This window comes from Acinonyx jubatus, chromosome A2, assembly GCF_027475565.1.
Source record: "Acinonyx jubatus isolate Ajub_Pintada_27869175 chromosome A2, VMU_Ajub_asm_v1.0, whole genome shotgun sequence".
Taxonomy (NCBI): domain Eukaryota; kingdom Metazoa; phylum Chordata; class Mammalia; order Carnivora; family Felidae; genus Acinonyx; species Acinonyx jubatus.
The window spans coordinates 107,200,297-107,218,015 of record NC_069383.1 but is presented as its reverse complement, the minus strand read 5'-3'; the positions used below and the strand labels follow the sequence as shown (position 1 = coordinate 107,218,015).

At 46.4% G+C, this 17,719-nt stretch overlaps 1 protein-coding gene across 4 annotated transcripts in view; it reads left to right on the top strand.

The window, feature by feature from the left end:
• The window catches only part of ALDH1L1 (aldehyde dehydrogenase 1 family member L1), a 117,252-nt gene that overhangs the window by 37,794 nt on the left and 61,739 nt on the right, over positions 1–17,719 (top strand). For all 4 annotated transcript variants that reach the window (XM_053218823.1, XM_027049824.2, XM_027049823.2 and 1 more), the window contains exons 5-9: positions 1,567–1,668; positions 2,505–2,594; positions 3,538–3,675; positions 6,363–6,488; positions 9,674–9,765. In XM_053218823.1, coding sequence (XP_053074798.1) covers positions 1,567–1,668; positions 2,505–2,594; positions 3,538–3,675; positions 6,363–6,488; positions 9,674–9,765 — 548 coding nt within the window. The remainder of the gene's footprint in view (positions 1–1,566; positions 1,669–2,504; positions 2,595–3,537; positions 3,676–6,362; positions 6,489–9,673; positions 9,766–17,719) is intronic.

The following is a 17,719-nucleotide window of genomic DNA, read 5'->3' as shown; positions in this document are numbered from 1 at the left end:
TTTGGCTCATTTAATATAGAAGACAAAAGACAAGGATGGTGCCAAGCATGGCTGAGTCCAGAGGTAGAAGCCATGTCTTAGGATTCTGTATCTTTGCCTTCCTTCTGATTCTACTTTTCTCTCTTTGATGAGCTTCATCTTCAGGTGGGCTGCCCTCAAATGAGAGGAAAAGTAGTCACTGATGGCTCGAGACTTTTGCCTCTGGATTCCAAAGGAAGAAAAACCCTCTTTCTCACAAAATTCCTGAATGAAAAATCAGAGAAGCCCAACTGTAGTCATATAGGTTAAGTTGTCTGCAGGAGACAGGGTTCTGTTATCAGAGCAAGACAGACAAGAAGGACTGATGTCAGACACAATTGTGGTTGGTACAGCAGGCAGGCCCCATGGGACCTGACCCCTTAGGGACTGGTGTGTCTGTGTGGCTGCTGGTGGTGGAGCCAAAGGAAGCCAGCCAGAGTTGACCAAAAGGCAGAGACACACATGAACTTCTGGTTGGTTCCAGCAGCAGTCAGGAGTCAAAGAGGAGGCTATCTCAGAGAGGAGAACGTTCCCTGTTTGGGAGTAGCGATAAGCAGAGCAATGACGTGAGAGTGCTCACTGCTGCCCAGATGTCAGCCATCTTTTATTTTTCGTGTATGTCAAACAGATGCCTCTTGTATTCCCTCCCATGGAGTCCACCTGCTTACAAAAATAATGAACAAAGTAGACTTGCTGGAGATTTGATAGGAGAGACAGAGAAGGGGCTTATCTGACATATCCCACAGGAAACAACTTTAGTGGTTTAGAGCTGCGCCATCCAATATGACACCTGCTAGTCACATGCACCTATTAAATTCATTAAATTGAATTCTAATTAAAAATTGAGGTCCTCAGTTCCCATAGCTACCTTTCAAATCCCCAGTACAGGAACTACACTGGCTGATGGCCACTGTATTGGACAGTTCTGACACAGAACATGTCCCTCATCCAGAAAGTTCTTCTGGGCAGTCCTGCTTTAGATGTTTCTGACATTCTCATCACTTCTTGGTTTGGGTGTCTCTGGGGGTCCCCCCAGGACCCCCTCAGGATGGGCCTAGGCTCCTTGTCTCTCCTGCCTACTTCCCTGATTCCTTCTTCTACAATCTCCCCTTTTCCTTCACAGAAAAACAGCTTCCTGCTTAATCTCAGACCTCCAAACACTACATGGGGCTCAGAATCCATTCCCCTTAACAGACAGGGAAGGTTTTAGATGAAAATATGGGAATTGTGTTTGTTACATCTGTATAGGGCTTTGTAGTTTATATAATCTAAGTTCTCAGAAGGTATAAGATCTTCTATATAATCTTCTAAAACTGTGTTTGGTAGAGATGGCAGGGTTTTGTACTCCTCCTTCAGAATGGAATTAGATTCAGACTAACTGTACCCATTCCTATCAGGGATATTCCTTGGGTACCCATGGAGTACCTGGCATGGGGCCAGGCAAGTCTGGTCAGTGTGGGGCTGAGTTCAGGTTCATGGTGAACCCAGGGCCTGGGAGTGAGGGGAGGGTTGTAATGCTGGGGATGCTAACTGACCTGGTCTCCCCAGGTGCAGGCTGTGAGGCTGATCGCCGAAGGCAAAGCCCCCAGACTCCCCCAGCCTGAGGAAGGAGCCACCTACGAGGGCATTCAGAAGAAGGAAACAGCCAAGGTGAGTGCAGAGCCCTGCCCACCCCAAAGGCTGCCCATGCATGTGCTGGGGTGCAGAGGGTGTCCCAGGGAAGCTGGGGTTTAGGCTGACTAGCCAAGCTATAATTGTTTAAGGCCTGAAGAGAGAGCAGCCCACGCAGGAGAAGTGTGAGCAAAGCTCCTGCGACACCTGGATAGGCAGGCAACAGGGTGTGTTCTGGGTTGTTCTCTGTTCCCCTTTAGGAAGAATGGACAGGCAGGGTCTCCAGGGAGAAGAGCTGAGGTGGGGCAGTGTGTAAAACATCAGCCACAGTGCTGGAAGTCTCTAAGATGAGATCCGAGAAGTAATTCAGTTTCTCAGAGCTACTGCAGCTTTGGGCATGGGGAAGCTTATGGGCTGTACCTCTGATTAGGGCTTATGGGGTGCATAGGGGTCTATGTGAGCCCTACAAGTGAGGAGAAGCTGTTGGGGGGCCTATGGGATGAGCCTGCACTCTGCTGGGGAGTCTGTGTCAGGCCTTGGCCACCTTAACTGAGTGTTATCTTCCCCAATCATCCTCCTAAAGTTTACACAATCAGTGAAAGGCTAGGGTCAGAGAGCACCCAGAGCTGGGGTACCAGAGATTGGCCTGTTCCAGCTCAGGGACTCAGACCAGTGTCCAACAGGAAGCCAGATGTCCCAGCTCATTCCCCAGGGCTCCACTCAGTCAGGGTTCATCAGGGTGCAGGACAGTTTGGGGAGGGTGGGAAGTGGGAGGTTGGAGGGTGGTGGGGAAGGGAAAGAGAGAACAGGTGTGTTGTCTGGATGGCCAAGGAGTGGGGAAGAGACTGGCTGAGCACACACGTCCTGCCCAACAGATCAACTGGGAGCAGTCAGCAGAGGCGATTCATAACTGGATCCGAGGGAACGACAAGGTGCCAGGCGCCTGGACAGAGGCCTGTGGGCAGGTGTGTTTGTACTTGGCTAGGATTGGGTTGGATACACTCGTGTGCCCTGCTATCAAAATATGTCTGAACTGGCTGTCAAAGAGTCACTGCCTAGACCCCCAAACCCACCCAAGTGCCCCCAGTCACCTCAGTCCCTCTCCTAGGACCATTAGATCTGTCCACCATCTGGTGGCTAAAGGATAAAGTTCCAGCACAGCTCAAGGCCTCTGGATCCCTACAACAGCTCTGGGTTCAAGCTATGTTGGTTGTAAAATATTTTGACTCCCACCCATGGGCTTGCAGAGATCCCAAGTCCAGCTGTGACTTTGATTTGGTCCCAGTGGGGCGGAGTACCATGCTCAGGCTAGGGCTTGGGCATTGGGCAGTCCATATACTGCAGATGGTGAGCCCTGGCACTCACAAGCTCTCAAGAGGTATGGGGATTTGGCAGGACCGTCATTGGGAACAATCTGCTCCCCACAGAGGGCAGTCTTGTTCTCCACAAAGCCTCAGACTGTCCAAACCCCTGACTGCTGACCAACTCCCCAAACTCCATCCATGAGTCTCTCTGCTCCCCCCATCACCACAAGATTCTATGCAATGTGACCAGTGCTTAGTGGCATCCCCAGGGTACTCTGTGATGCCTTGGGCAGATTTTCTCCTAGTGTCTCTCCACCTGAGGTCTGAGGCCAGCGGCCAATACATAGGATCCTAGGGGCACATAGAACTTGAGGGTTCCCTGAGGACTCTGAGGCTCTTCCAGGTCTTGTTTGTGCTACTGGAGGCAGAGTCCTAGGGGTTGCCTAGGACTAGTCTTGTGTTGTGGCTGCCCTAGCTGCCTCTCTCCTCCCCCTAGCCATGCCCAGCTCCCTTTCATCCCCTTAGCCCTGTTCGACCTTGCCTGGAATGCCAGCAGTGGGGGCCTCTTTCATCTACCATCTTTTGGTTTTCCTGTCCTCAACAGAAGCTGACTTTCTTCAACTCAACGCTAAACACTGCAGGCCTGGTGCCCGAAGGAGAAGCCTTGCCTATCCCAGGAGCCCATCAGCCAGGGATAGTCACCAAAACGGGACTCATCCTTTTCGGGAATGATGACAGAATGGTAATGGTTCTGCTATGGGTCACATGTCTGTACTTTAGGCTCCAGGCGACACACACATGTCCAGGTGCTCAGCCCTGGCAGTTAGACCCCAGGCTACTCTGGAGAAATCATGGGAAAGTGAGACTGTAGGCTCCAGGAAAACCCCTGGAAAACCCCTTGCTTGCACCCAACCCACTTCCCTGTTCAGGGAAGGCTGGCCCCTTGCTCTTTGTGACCAGGCCCCCCAGCCAGAGTTGGGTGCCCTGTGAGGGTATCAGAGTCAGGGAGAGGCTCTGTGCTGGGAGCCCTGAATTTGCAGCCTCCTTTCAGTCCAGCAGAGTGTCCAGGTGCCACTGGGTGTGGTGACTGAATCTCTGTGCCTCAGTTTCCTTCTTTCTGAACAGGGACATCATCGTGAGAACCCCTGGAGCCATGCCAGGCACACAACATGCCCTGACTCATGTTAGCAGACTCCACGACTCTGAGTAACAGCTACTATTTATGCAGTGCCTTCTGTGTGCCTTGGCACTATTTTAAAACAATTTAGATCTATTAAATTTGATTTTCCCAACAACTATATGAGATATGTATTAATATTATACCCATTTGACAGCAGAGAAAACTGAAGCAAAGAGGTTTAAATAACCCTCCCAACATCACCAAGTTAATTTGTGGCAGAGTGGGGATTCAAGCCTTAAAATTCTGGCTCTGATCCCCAGGTTAATACTCCCTCTGTACAGTGGTTGGGCAGGTCTGGACTTTAAGATACTGGGGGCAGGGAAAGAGTACAAGCAGGGGTCTCCAAACACTGTGGAGATTTCAACAAATCTCATGGATATGGAATCATTGGCTGCATCAGTGTGTATAGACCAGATAGAATGTGGAACAGCTTTGCTGGGGATGGATGCGAGCTCACTCTGGGTGCCTATCTTGCTGTGTCTTGCCATTGGAGGGCCTGAGGGTGCCTTTAATGTCTGCAATGTATAGTGAGTGGGTGTTTTAGGTATTCATGATGGATACATGCAGTTGAAAGATGCTATCTGTCTTGGGTCAAGTTCCTTTGAAGCAGTGTCTGAGACAGGAGTTCTTGTGCATGTGACTTATTGAGGGAGTACTCTTGGAAAATCTCATACAATGTAGGGCTAGACCGGGGGAGAGGACAGTGCTAAGCAAAGATATAAGGGTTCTGGAGTCTGCCATCTTCTGTCTGATCCCAGGCACTGCAGTGTGAATTGCATCTGCTGATTATGCCCCTGCATACTCACATCGCTAAGTCCTCAGTTTCTGCTGCCCCTGGAGAAGGAGGGTGGCAATGAGGCATCAACCCTGGGCCTCTCTATGCATGGCTGCACTTATCCGCCAAAAGCCATGGAGGAGGAAGGTACATGTAGACTGCTAACGACCTATACCGCAGCAGCTGGAGGATGGGAACACGGGCTAGGAGGAGCTCTGGGTAGGGGGCAACAACTGTGCCCTCTGTGATGTCCACAGGGACAACAAAGCAAAGGAAGTAGCCTTGGCGGAACCCTTGGTTGAAGTATCTTTCAGGAACTTTTAGCTGGGTCTAGCTGGGCTTTAGCTCACAGAAAGCTCCAGAATATCTTCAAAAGTCAAGAGGGTGGAGGCCAAGCAGGGAATCTGGCTTCAGTTATGTCAGGGCATATAGAGAGTGTACTGTTCTTATAATTTTTTTTTAATTTTTAATATTTATTTATTTATTTATTTATTTATTTATTTATTTATTATAATTTATTGTCAAATTGGTTTCCATACAACACCCAGTGCTCATCCCAACTAAAAATTTTTTTAACGTTTATTTATTTTTGAGAGAGAGAGAGAGAGAGACAGAGTGTGAGTGGGGGAGGACAGAGAGAGAAGGAGACATAGAATCCGAAGCAGGCTCCAGGCTCTGAGCTGTCAGCACAGAGCCCGACACAGTGCTCCAGCTCACAAACCGTGAGATCATGACCTGAACTGAAGTCGGACGCGTAACATACTGAGCCACCCAGGCGCCCCTACCATTCTTGTAAACCACTCTTGTCAAACACAGACATCCGTGTCTGCTCCTTTTCCCACCTCTGCCCCCTAGGGGGCATCTGATGATCTTCACCAGAGCTTTCCATGGGGTTTCTAGGAGCTGGGCTACTGGGTGATAACTTTTCTTTTTTTTTTTTAATGTTTGTTTATTTTTGAGAGAGAGAGAGCGCGCACAAGTAGGGAAGGGGCAGAGAGGGAGAGGGGGAGACACAGAATCTGAAGCAGGCTCCAGGCTCCAAGCTGTCAGCTCAGAGCCCAATGTGGGGCCCAAACTCACAAATCATAAGATCATGACCTGAGCTGGAGTTGGATGCTTAACTGACTGAGCCACCCAGGCACCCCTAGTTGTTTTCTTGATTCATATTCCGAGTAGTGCTTGAATTACTTTTGTCTAATAAGTAAGCATTTTTATGGAAATAATAAAATCATTACACTTAAAAAGAAGTGAGAAGGGGGGTGGGTGACGGAGAAGTGAGCTCTACAGTTTCCTCTGTGTTCCTGGAAGAGCAGTGTCTCCACTGTGAACGTCCCTCCTCATTAATCTTGTACCTTTCTTGTGGTGAGGGTTGGAGACGAAGTGTGTGGGGAGCCCAGCACAGTGCTCCGTGTGGAATTGCTCTCTTCCCTGCCATGCAGACAACCACAGGTACTGTGAAGCCTTCTTTTTGCAGCTTCTGGTGAAGAACATCCAGCTGGAGGATGGCAGGATGATCCCAGCCTCACGCTTCTTCAGCGGAGCAGACAGCAGTGTCCTTGAGCTGACAGAGGCAGAACTGGTCATGGCAGAGACTGTGCGGGTAAAAGCCCCCTTCAGGGATTCTGTCTGGTTTTGCAGGTTGTGCACTGCATCTGTGTTTTTTGACTCACACTCCCTGGAGTTGGATGTGCACACCCTCTGTAGATGTATGTGCTGACCCTGGGCACCGTGTTGGTTCTATCATGTCTTGGGACTTTCTGATGCCCCCTTGCTCTTTTCCTCTGTCACTGGGACACTGGGATTTGGCCAACTGGGTCTGACTCTTCTAGGGACTCACTGTCAAGAGTGGACAGATGAAGAAGCCCCTGGAATAGGTGGAAAAGGTTGGTGCCAAATCCATGGCCCTTTGATGAGAATGTGTGCAGTGTAACCTTCCAGAAAAGCTCCCTGAGAGGGAGCCTCCTGCACTGTGACCAGCCCGGGTGTCATAGTCAGGCAGACCTGGACTCCAGTACAGCAGTCATGGATGATGCAGGAGAGCACTTCACTCTCTGAGACTCAGTCCCTTCCACTGCAAGCTCAGTCAGTGGTCACCTCCCAGACTTGTTCCTGGTCCTTCCTGCTCCCTCTGCCCACTTTCTTCTCCCTGGAAGGCATAGTATGGATGGTATTTAACCTTTATGAATGAAGGCTGTGGATGAATTTTCAAGCATTCACTTGTTCAACCATGTAATCAATGACTTAAGAAATACATATGAGCTCCTATCAAATGCTGAGTGCTAAGCCAGCACTTCTCATGAAGTGTCCCTTTCCATGGGGAAAACAGCCAATGAACAGCCAAACAAATGAACAGATAATTTCAGGCCAAGAGTGAAATAACAGGTTGATGGGAACAAGGTCCTTGGAGGCTGGGGGACAACTTTAGAAGGAATAACCAGGGCAGGCTTCCTTGGGCAGGAGAAGGGGAGGGTTTGACCTGAGACCTGAGTGGAGAGAATTCTGGGGGAAGGAGGGCTGGATGAGAGGACATGGGCCAGTCAGCAGCCACAGTGGTGACTGTGGGTGTTGATGACAAGTGCTAAAGACAGTACCCAGCAGGGAAGGGACATGAGAAGCTTACTCTGCTCCAGAGGGCACCAAGCACTTCCTCAGTAGAAAGCTGAACTTTCTGAATGTCTGTAAAGAGAGACAGAGAGAGAGAGAGAGAGAGAGAGAGAGAGAGAGAAGCCTGTTCATTCAAAAATATTTTGGAGGAGCTGCTCTGGCCCCAGCCCTGTACTTGCCCTGGAGTTACAGGGCCAGCTGGACAAACTAGCCTTCTGGGGCTTACAGCTGAGTGGCCCTTGGGGTGAGGTAAGGTTGTGTGTGTGTAGAGCTAGGCCTGAGTCAAAAGCTGTTGTGACTGTGTCCTTCATCTGTGCCCTTGAATAAACTGCATATCCATGGGTGTTGTGAGTGGTAGAGGAGAGAACACACATGGAAACGGGCAGTTTAACAGCACCTATAAGGACCTCAGTAAACATGGGCAGGGAGCCTAAGGGTCATCAAAAGAAGCACGTGCTTGCAGAGTGTGTACACAGTGCAGCAGTGTTCCAATCACTTCAGGAACAGTAGTGTGTTTAACTACTGTAACAACTATGAAGTAGGTGTTTCTATTACTTTCAGCTCCCAGCAGAGGAGCCTGAGGCCCAAGGTGGGGTCACAAGAGATGAGCGCAGGCCTAGGCATGGAGCCCAGCTGGTGGGCCTGAATTCCTGGCCTCCACCACTATCATGCTATGCCGCATGGCCTCTTGGTCATCCTTGGCATCATTATTATCACACCTGCTGGTCCTAGCTGGACTGGCTCTTTCAGAGTGCATGGTCTGGAGGTGACTGGGGTGGAGCAGAAATGGCTGGGGAGGAGAGAGAGGCCAGTGTGGGCCTCTGGTGTTGGTGGAGAGAGCCTAGCAACGGAACAAAATTTGCATTGTTGTGGTCTTTCTGTACATCAGGTACTCTGCCTGCCTCATGTGAGGAATCCCCCACAGCCATTATCAGATCCTTTCACAGATGAGGAAACAGAGGCACTGAGAGACTCTCTGCATCTCCATGGCTTGTCAGGAGCCAAGCTAGGGTGTGAACAGGCCGTGTGGGTTTAGGGTCCACTGCCTTTCAGAGGTTCCACACACATCTGATGAGGGCTGGTGCATCCCATAGGCATCATGCTGGTGTCCACATACCAGCAGGTGACCTGTGGCCCCAGGCCACCTGAGTCTGAAGAGCAGGCAGAGCAGTCAGTGAAGGGTTCAGGGAAGAGGGGCCATGGCAGTTGGTCCTGGAGGATGCTTAGGATTTAAACATGAGCTGGAGGTCCAGAGAAGGACCTCACTGGTAGGCAAGGGCCCAGGCAGAGGTGTGGAGGACAGGCAGTAGTCAAGTGGGGACAGGGAATGGCTTAGCATGGCTGCTGATGGTCACAATGAGGATGGGAAGAGCAAAACCATGACACCTTTCAAAGAACAAAAGAAGGAACCAGGGAGAGGTTGGGCCAGGTCCTAATTGGGCCTGACCACTTCCATCTGGCCCAGTGACCAGCCAAACACTGTCTGAAGCTCAGGCAGAGTGTGAGGCATCTTGATGCTCCCGTCCTCATAGGCCTGACTGGGAGCTCACCCACAGAACAATTGTCCCATCCTGATCCACTGGACGGCCTTCTTAGAATTCTGGATGGTGTTGCTCACTCACACTGGCCTTTCCACACTCACCCACAAGGCTGGCTGGTGGGCACTGCTGACTTTTGCAGGCCGTGGGACAGATGGGCACAGAACCAGCTAGCCTGTCTGTGAGAAAAAGACCCAGGCCTCCTGAACCCCATCAAAGTACCTTGTTTTCACCCTCAGAACTCCCACCCACTTTTCTTTCCTTTCTACACTGCAACACACCCAAACACCAGGATCACTCTGGGAACCTCACCCGGATGAGAGCACCAAGGTGAGGCTGGGTGTGAAGGGGGCTGGGGAGCATCTGGTGCACAGCCAAGCCCTGAGCTCTGTATGTATACTCTTCCTGCTGCACTGAAATGGTGTAGGGATCCCAAAGGAGCTGAGGACAGCTGAGCTCCCTGGGCTCCTACTTCCCCAAGGACACAGTCACTCCAGGAGCCTGGGAGCAGCAGCACCATGGAGTGGACAGAGCCCAGCCTGGCAGCAGGTGGGGCAAGCCCACAGCAGGGGCTGCTCTCACCCAGAAGACACATGCCCCTGGTTCCCCAGGGAGCCCTGTTCTCACCATGCCTGTTTTTCAGAGTGCCTGGAAACGGATTCTCCCCAGTGTCCTTGAGGTAGAAGACTCCACTGATTTCTTCAAGTCAGGGGCTGCATCAGTGGATGTTGTGAGGTAAGGCTGGGATTGGAGAGGTCTGGCTCTGGGTGTCAATGGCCGTGTCACAAGCAATGCCAAGACTCAGTAGCAGAAAACAACCATCATTTCTTATGCTTTGGATCATTCAGGTCAGGGATTCATAAAAGACCTGCATGTGCAGGCCTCAGGGGATCATCTTGAATGGCAGTGGGTGAGTGGGCTGGTAGCAGCTGGAAGAGACAGGCAGGGATATCTTCCTCCAAGCTAGTCTCTCTCTGTCATGCCTGGTGCATGGGCCTGGAGGGCTGGTGGCTGCTGAGGTGTTACTGCCAACCAGGTACCTATGTGTTGAGGCCCCAAAGTGGCTGCTTTGGGATTTGGACTTGTAAGTGGTGGCTTGTGGCTCTGAGAGTGCTGATGCCAGGAAACAAGGTAGATGTGGACCCAGCCTGGGGGACACATGACATCAATGCCACTGACCTGATTGTTTTCAGCAGTCACAGTCCTGACCAGATTTGAGGGCAAGGGCTGGGCACTGAGACCCAGGCCTCAGTGGGAGGAGGATCAAAGACTGTGTGACTCTGTTTTAAAACTGCTACAAGCCCCAACTCCCTCCAGTGAAAGCCAAGGTGTGTAGGGAAAGAAAATGGGCAGCTAGAGATCACCACAGAGTAGGTTACCCATTCTTCAACCTCATATGTATTGTCCTGCTTTCCATTTAACAGCAGTAAGTTCTAATTTGTATAAAGGGACGAATGTGGATATGGTAGAACATCTTTGTTTGCAAGCAACAGTAACTTAGTTCAGTCTGGTTTAAACAAAAAAGAACAACCAAGTCAAACGTTCCATGGTAGCTTTCTTTAGGCAGGGCTGGTTACTCCAAACACTCAAATTACATCGTTAACATTGTCATTGTCTGTTGCTTCATTTCGGGGGAGGATTTCTCCTCATAGTGACACATTGCCTGCACAGTAGTTCTGTTCTAATTTCTTGTGTTATCAGCATTCCCAGTGAAAAGGTGGTTGTTCTCATGGCAGTCTCCACATAAGTCCTAGACTTGAATTTGATAGGAGCTGGTGGAGTCATGTGCCCCAATAAGAACCAATCGCTGGCCAGGAGCAGGCATGCTCTGATTGGCCAAAGCTGGGTCATGTGCCTACCTCCAGCATCAAGGGTTGAAAGGACTACATTCAACCCACATCTCTGGAAAGGGAGGAGAAAGTTGTTTCCTTGGAAAGTGTCAGTGCTATTGGTAGAGGCAGGAGAAGTGGGTGCTGTGAAGGCAGAAGCAGAGATGTATACCACATGTGGGGAGAGGATTCTTGTACTTGAAGAAGGTGCAAAGGAAACTCTGTGGAGCTCACTCAAGTAGAGAAAAATTCACATGGGAAATTAAGCAAAGCTGTGATATTGATAAGGTGTGCAGGAGAATGTCAGAGAAACACTCAACAGCCCTCTGCATTTTGGTTCCCTCGGTAGGGCTGTAGAGTGAGCAGTGCTGATCAGAGGAGGCACTGATAAGGAAAGGGACCCAGGATGAAAAAGGATGTGTGAACTCTAGTCCCCCTGAACACAAGGGAAGACTTACATGTTTCCAAGACCTTTGGGAAAAAACAGGGAGGAGACTAACCTCTGCACTCTGGGGTGAGCCAAGAATGCAGCTGCTGTCTGACCCAATTGAAAAGTCCACCCAAGGCTGAATTGAGTAATGCCCAGTCATCCTGACAACAGGCCTCTCCTTTATTTTAAAATTGTTTTTAAAAAACATCATGTAAATAGTATTTGAGAAGGAGTTGCATGCCATCCACCTAGGGAAGGTTTTGGGGAGGGTTTGATTCAGAAGAGCAACTATGAGATAATGAGAATTGGGGGTACATATTTTACCTGTTAATTTTTGCAGTGTATCAAAGCTTCCCAAAACATAGTGGCTTAAAACACCACTACTTTTTAGAGTCGTGGTTCTGTGGGTCAACAGTTTGGGCTGGGCTCAGTTGATTTGGGCCAGACTGATGTCGGCTGGACTCACGTATTTTCAGTCAGTTACCAGGACAGCTGGAGGGCTGGCTGGTCCAGGATGGCCAGTGCCATCAGAGGTCCAGTGCAGGTTTGTTCATATGGTCATGGTAGGGGCCTAGGAAGCAGAAGGTTCAAGTGAGCACATCATATCCACTACATGTATCAGCCAAATCAAGTCATGGAGTTGACCCTATTAAGGAAATGGACACCATCTCCCAATGGCAGGTGCTGCAGTCACATCTCAAGGCTGGGACTACAGAAGGGGGGTGGGGAGTCTTGTGGACAGTTTTTCAACCTACCACACATATAAAAGCTGAATTGAGCCTCTGTGCTTGGAAACCTTGGGCACTACAGGTGTCTTATACCTCACTCTGACTTGTGTGGGTGGTGAGTATGAATTATAAAATCAATGGTTTTTATTATGCTCAGAAGAAGAATCAGACATCTGAGAAAATGATGTCCTGAGGACAACCCAGGGCTGTCTAGAGCTTCTGAGCTGAGGTTGATGGAGGATGAAGATAAAGCTGACTTTTTGTTTTGAGAATACTTCAGACCATATATCCTTTTGTTTTTATTATGATAAAAAACATATGAATTCTACATTCTTAACAAATTAAAAAAAATTTTTAAATGCTTATTTATATTTGAAAGAGATTGAGACAGAGACAGAGCTTGGGCAGGGGAGGGGAAGAGAGACAGACACAGAATCCAAATCAGACTCCAGACTGTGAGCTGTCAGCACAGACTCGATGTGGGGCTCAAACTCACCAGCAGTGAGTTCATGACCTGAACCAAACTCGGACGCTTAACGGACTGAGCCACCTAGGCACCCCACAATTTTTTTTGATAAGAGCTGAGGGAGGAGACAGACTGATAATCAGCCAAAGAGTCGTTTTTTTTTTTAAATATGAAATTTATTGTCACATTGGTTTCCATACAACACCCAGTGCTCATCCCAAAAGGTGCCCTCCTCAGTGCTCATCACCACTTTCACCTCCTTTCCACCCCCCAAAACCCTCAGTTTATTCTAAGTTCTTAAGAGTCTCTGATGGTTTGCCTCCTTCCCTCTCTATAACTTTTTCCCCTTCCCCTCCCCCATGGTCTTCTGTTAAGTTTCTCAGGATCCACATAGGAGTGAAAACATACGGTATCTTTCTCTGTATGACTTACTTCACTTAGCATAACACTCTCCAGTTCCATCCACGTTGCTACAAAAGGCCATATTTCATTCTTTCTCGTTGCCAAGTAGTATTCCATTGTGTATATATGAACCACATTTTCTTTATCCATTCGTCAGTTGGTGGACATTTAGGCTCTTTCCATAATTTGACTATTGTTGAAAGTGCTGCTGTAAACATTGGGGTACAAGTGCCCCTATGCATCAGTGCTACTGCATCCCTTGGGTAAATTCCTAGCAGTGCTATTGCTGGGTCATAGGGTAGATCTATTTTTAATTTTTTGAGGAACTTCCACACTGCTTTCCAGAGTGGCTGCATCAGTTTGCAATCTCACCAACAGTGCAAGAGGGTTCCCGTTTCTCCACATCCTCTCCAGCATCTATAGTCTCCTGATTTGTTCATTTTAGCCACTCTGATTGGGGGGACGTGGTATCTCAGTGTGGTTTTGATTTGTATTTCCCTGATGAGGAGTGACGTTGAGCATCTTTTCATGTGCCTGTTGGCCATCTGGATGTCTTCTTTAGAGAAGTGTCTATTCATGTCCTCTGCCCATTTCTTCACTGGATTATTTGTATTTCGGGTGTGGAGTTTGGTGAGCTCTTTATAGATTTTGGATACTAACCCTTTGTCCGATATGTCATTTGCAAATATCTTTTCCCATTTCTTGGTTGGCTTTTAGTCTTGTTGATTGTTTCCTTTGCAGTGCAGAAGCGTTTTATCTTCATGAGGTCCCAATAGTTCACTTTTGCTTTTAATTCCCTTGCCTTTGGAGATGTGTCGAGTAAGAAATTACCGCAGCTGAGGTCAGAGAGGTTTTTTTCCTGCTTTCTCCTCTAGGGTTTTGATGGTTTCCTGTCTCACATTCAGCTCCTTCATCCATTTTGAGTTTATTTTTGTGAATGGTGTAAGACAGTAGTCTAGTTTCATTCTTCTGCATGTGGCTGTCCAGTTCTCCCAGTAACACTTGTTAAAGAGACTGTATTTTTTTCCCTTGGATATTCTTTCCTGCTTTGTCAAAGATTAGTTGGCCATACTTTTGTGGGTCCAATTCTGGAGTCTGTCTTCTGTTCCATTGGTCTATGTGTCTGTTTTTGTGCCAATACCATGCTGTCTTGATGATTACGGCTTTGTAGTAGAGGCTAAAGTCTGGGATTGTGATGCTTCCCACTTTGGTCCTCTTTTTCAATATTACTTTGGCTCTTCGGGGCCTTTTGTGTTTCTATACAATTTTTAGGATGGCTTGTTCTAGGTTTGAGAAGAATGCTGGTGCAATTTTGATTGGGATTGCATTGAATGTGTAGATTGCTTTGGGTAGCATTGACATTTTAACAATGTATTCTTCCAATCCATGAGCGCAGAATGTTTTTCCATTTCTTTGTATCTTCTTCAATTTCCTTCATAAGCTTTCTATAGTTTTCAGCATACAGATCTTTTACATCTTTGGTTAGGTTTATTCCTAGGTAGTTTGTGATTCCTGGTGCAGTTGTGAATGGGATAAGTTTCTTTTATTCTCTTTCTGTTGCTTCATTGTTAGTGTATAAGAATGCAACTGATTTCTGTACATTAATTTTGTGTCCTGCGACTTTGCTGAATTCACGTATCAGTTCTAGCAGACTCTTGGTGGAGTCTATCGGATTTTCCATGTATAATATCATGTCATCTGCAAAAAGTGAAAGCTTGAGTTCATCCATGCCAATTTTGATGCCTTTGATTTCCTTTTGTTGTCTGATTGCTGATCCTAGAACTTCCAACACTATGTTAAACAACAGCGGTGAGAGTGGACATCCCTGTCGTGTTCCTGATCTCAGGGGGAAAGCTCTCAGTTTTTCCCCATTGAGGATGATATTAGCTGTAGGCTTTTCATAAATGGCTTTTATGATGTTTAAGTATGTTCCTATCATTCTGACTTTCTCAAGCATTTTTATTGAGAAAGTATGCTGAATTTTGTCAAATGCTTTTTTTGCATCGATTGACAGGATCATATAGTTGCTATCTTTTCTTTTATTAATGTGATGTATCACATTGATTGATTTGCAAATATTGAACCAGCCCTGCAGCCCAGGAATGAATCCCACTTGATCATGGTGAATAATTCTTTTTTTACACTGTTGAATTCGATTTGCTAGTATTTTGTTGAGAATTTTTGCATCCATATTCATCAGGGATATTGACCTGTAGTTCTCTTTTTTTGCTGGGTCTTTGTCTGGTTTGGGAATCAAAGTAATGCTGGCTTCATAGAATGAGTCTGGAAGTTTTCTTTCCCTTTCTATTTTTGGGAACAGCTTGAGAAGGATAGGTATTATTTCTGCTTTAAATGTCTGGCAGAATCCCCCAGAGAAGCCATCTGGTCTTAGACTCTTATTTATTGGGAGATTTGTGATAACTGATTCAATTTCTTTGCTAGTTATGGGTCTGTTCAAATATTCTGTTTCTTCCTGTTTGAGTTTTGGAAGTGTGTGGGTGCTTAGGAATTTGTCCATTTCTTCCAGGTTGTCCAGTTTGTTGGCATATAATTTTTCATAGTATTCCCTGATAATTGCTTGTATTTCTGAGGGATTGGTTGTAATAATTCCATTTTCCTTCATGACTTTATCTATTTGGGTCTTTTCCCTTTTCTTTTTGAGAGGCCTGGCTAGAGGTTTATCAATTTTGTTTATTTTTTCAAAAGCCCGACTCTTGGTTTCATTGATCTGCTCTACAGTTTTTTTAGATTCTCTGTTGTTTATTTCTGTTCTGATCTTTATTATTTCTCTTATTCTGCTGGTTTTGGGGTGCCTATGCTGTTCTGCTTCTAGTTCCTTTAGGTATGCTGTTAGATTTTGTATTTGGGATTTTTCTTGTTTGTTGAGATAGGCCTGGATTGCAATGTATTTTCCTCTCCAGACTGCTTTCGCTGCATCCCAAAGCGTTTGGATTGTTGTCTTTTCATTTTCATTTGTTTCCATATAGTTTTTAATTTCTTCTCTAAATTCCTGGTTGACCATTCTTTCTTTCTTTCTTTCTTTTTTGAACTCTCGAGGGTTTTTATTAAGAAACGTTGCTGAATTTTGTCAAGGACCTTTTCTGCATCGATTGACAGGATCATATGGTTCTTATCTTTTCTTTTATTAACGTGATGTGTCACATTGATTGATTTGCGAATGTTGAACCAGCCCTGCAGCCCAAGAATGAATCCCACTTGATCATGGTGAATAATTGTTTTTATATGCCATTGAATTCGATTTGCTAGTATCTTATTGAGAATTTTTGCATCCATATTCATGAAGGATATTGGCCTATAGTTCCCTTTTTTTTACTAGGTCTCTGTCTGGTTTAGGAATCAAAGTAATACTGGCTTCATAGAATGAGTCTGGAAGTTTTCCTTCCCTTTCTATTTTTTGGAATAGCTTGAGAAGGATAGGTATTATCTCTGCTTTAAACGTCTGGTAGAACTCCCCTGGGAAGCCATCTGGTCCTGGACTCTTATTTGTTGGGAGATTTTTGATGACTGATTCAATTTCTTTGCTGGTTATGGGTCTGTTCAAGCTTTCTATTTCCTCCTGATTTAGTTTTGGAAGCGTGTGGGTGTTTAGGAATTTGTCCATTTCTTCCAGGTTGTCCAGTTTGTTGGCATATAATTTTTCATAGTATTCCCTGATCATTGCTTGTATCTCTGAGGGATTGGTTGTCATAATTCCATTTTCATTCATGATTTCATCTATTTGGGTCATCTCCCTTTTCTTTCTGAGAAGCCTGGCTAGAGATTTATCAATTTTATTTATGTTTTCAAAAAACCAACTCTTGGTTTCGTTGATCTGCTCTACAGTTTTTTTAGATCCTATATTGTTTATTTCTGCTCTGATCTTTATTATTTCTCTTCTTCTGCTGGGTTTAGGCTATCTTTGCTGTTCTGCTTCTATTTCCTTTAGGTGTGCTGTTAGATTTTGTATTTGAGATTTTTCTTGTTTCTTGAGATAGGCCTGGATTGCAATGTATTTTCCTCTCAGGACTGCCTTTGCTGCATCCCAAAGCGGTTGGATTGTTATCTTTTCATTTTTGTTTGTTTCCATTTTTTTTTAATTACTTCTCTAATTGCCTGGTTGACCCACTCATTCGTTAGTAGGGCGTTCTTTAACCTCCATGTTTTTGGAGGTTTTCCAGACTTTTTCCTGTGGTTGATTTCAAGCTGCATAGCATTGTGGTCTCAAAGTATGCATGGTATGATTTCAATTCTTGTATACTTATGAAGGGCTGTTTGGTGACCCAGTATGTGATCTATCTTGGAGAATGTTCCATGTGCACTTGAGAAGAAAGTATATTCTGTTGCTTTGGGATGCAGAGTTCTAAATATATCTGTCAAGTCCATCTGATCCAATGTATCATTCAGGGCCCTTGTTTCTTTATTGACCGTGTGTCTAGATGATCTATCCATTTCTGTAAGTGGAGTGTTAAAGTCCCCTGCAATTACCACATTCTTATCAATAAGGTTGCTTATGTTTATGAGTAATTGTTTTATATATTTGGGGGCTCCGGTATTCGGCGCATAGACATTTATAATTGTTAGCTCTTCCTGATGGATAGACCCTGTGATTATTATATTATGCCCTTCTTCATCTCTTGTTACAGCCTTTAATTTAAAGTCTAGTTTGTCTGATATAAGTATGGCTACTCCAGCTTTCTTTTGACTTCCAGTGGAATGATAAATAGTTCTCCATCCCCTCACTCTCAATCTAAAGGTGTCCTCAGGTCTAAAATGAGTCTCTTGTAGACAGCAAATAGATGGGTCTTGTTTTTTTACCCATTCTGATACCCTATGT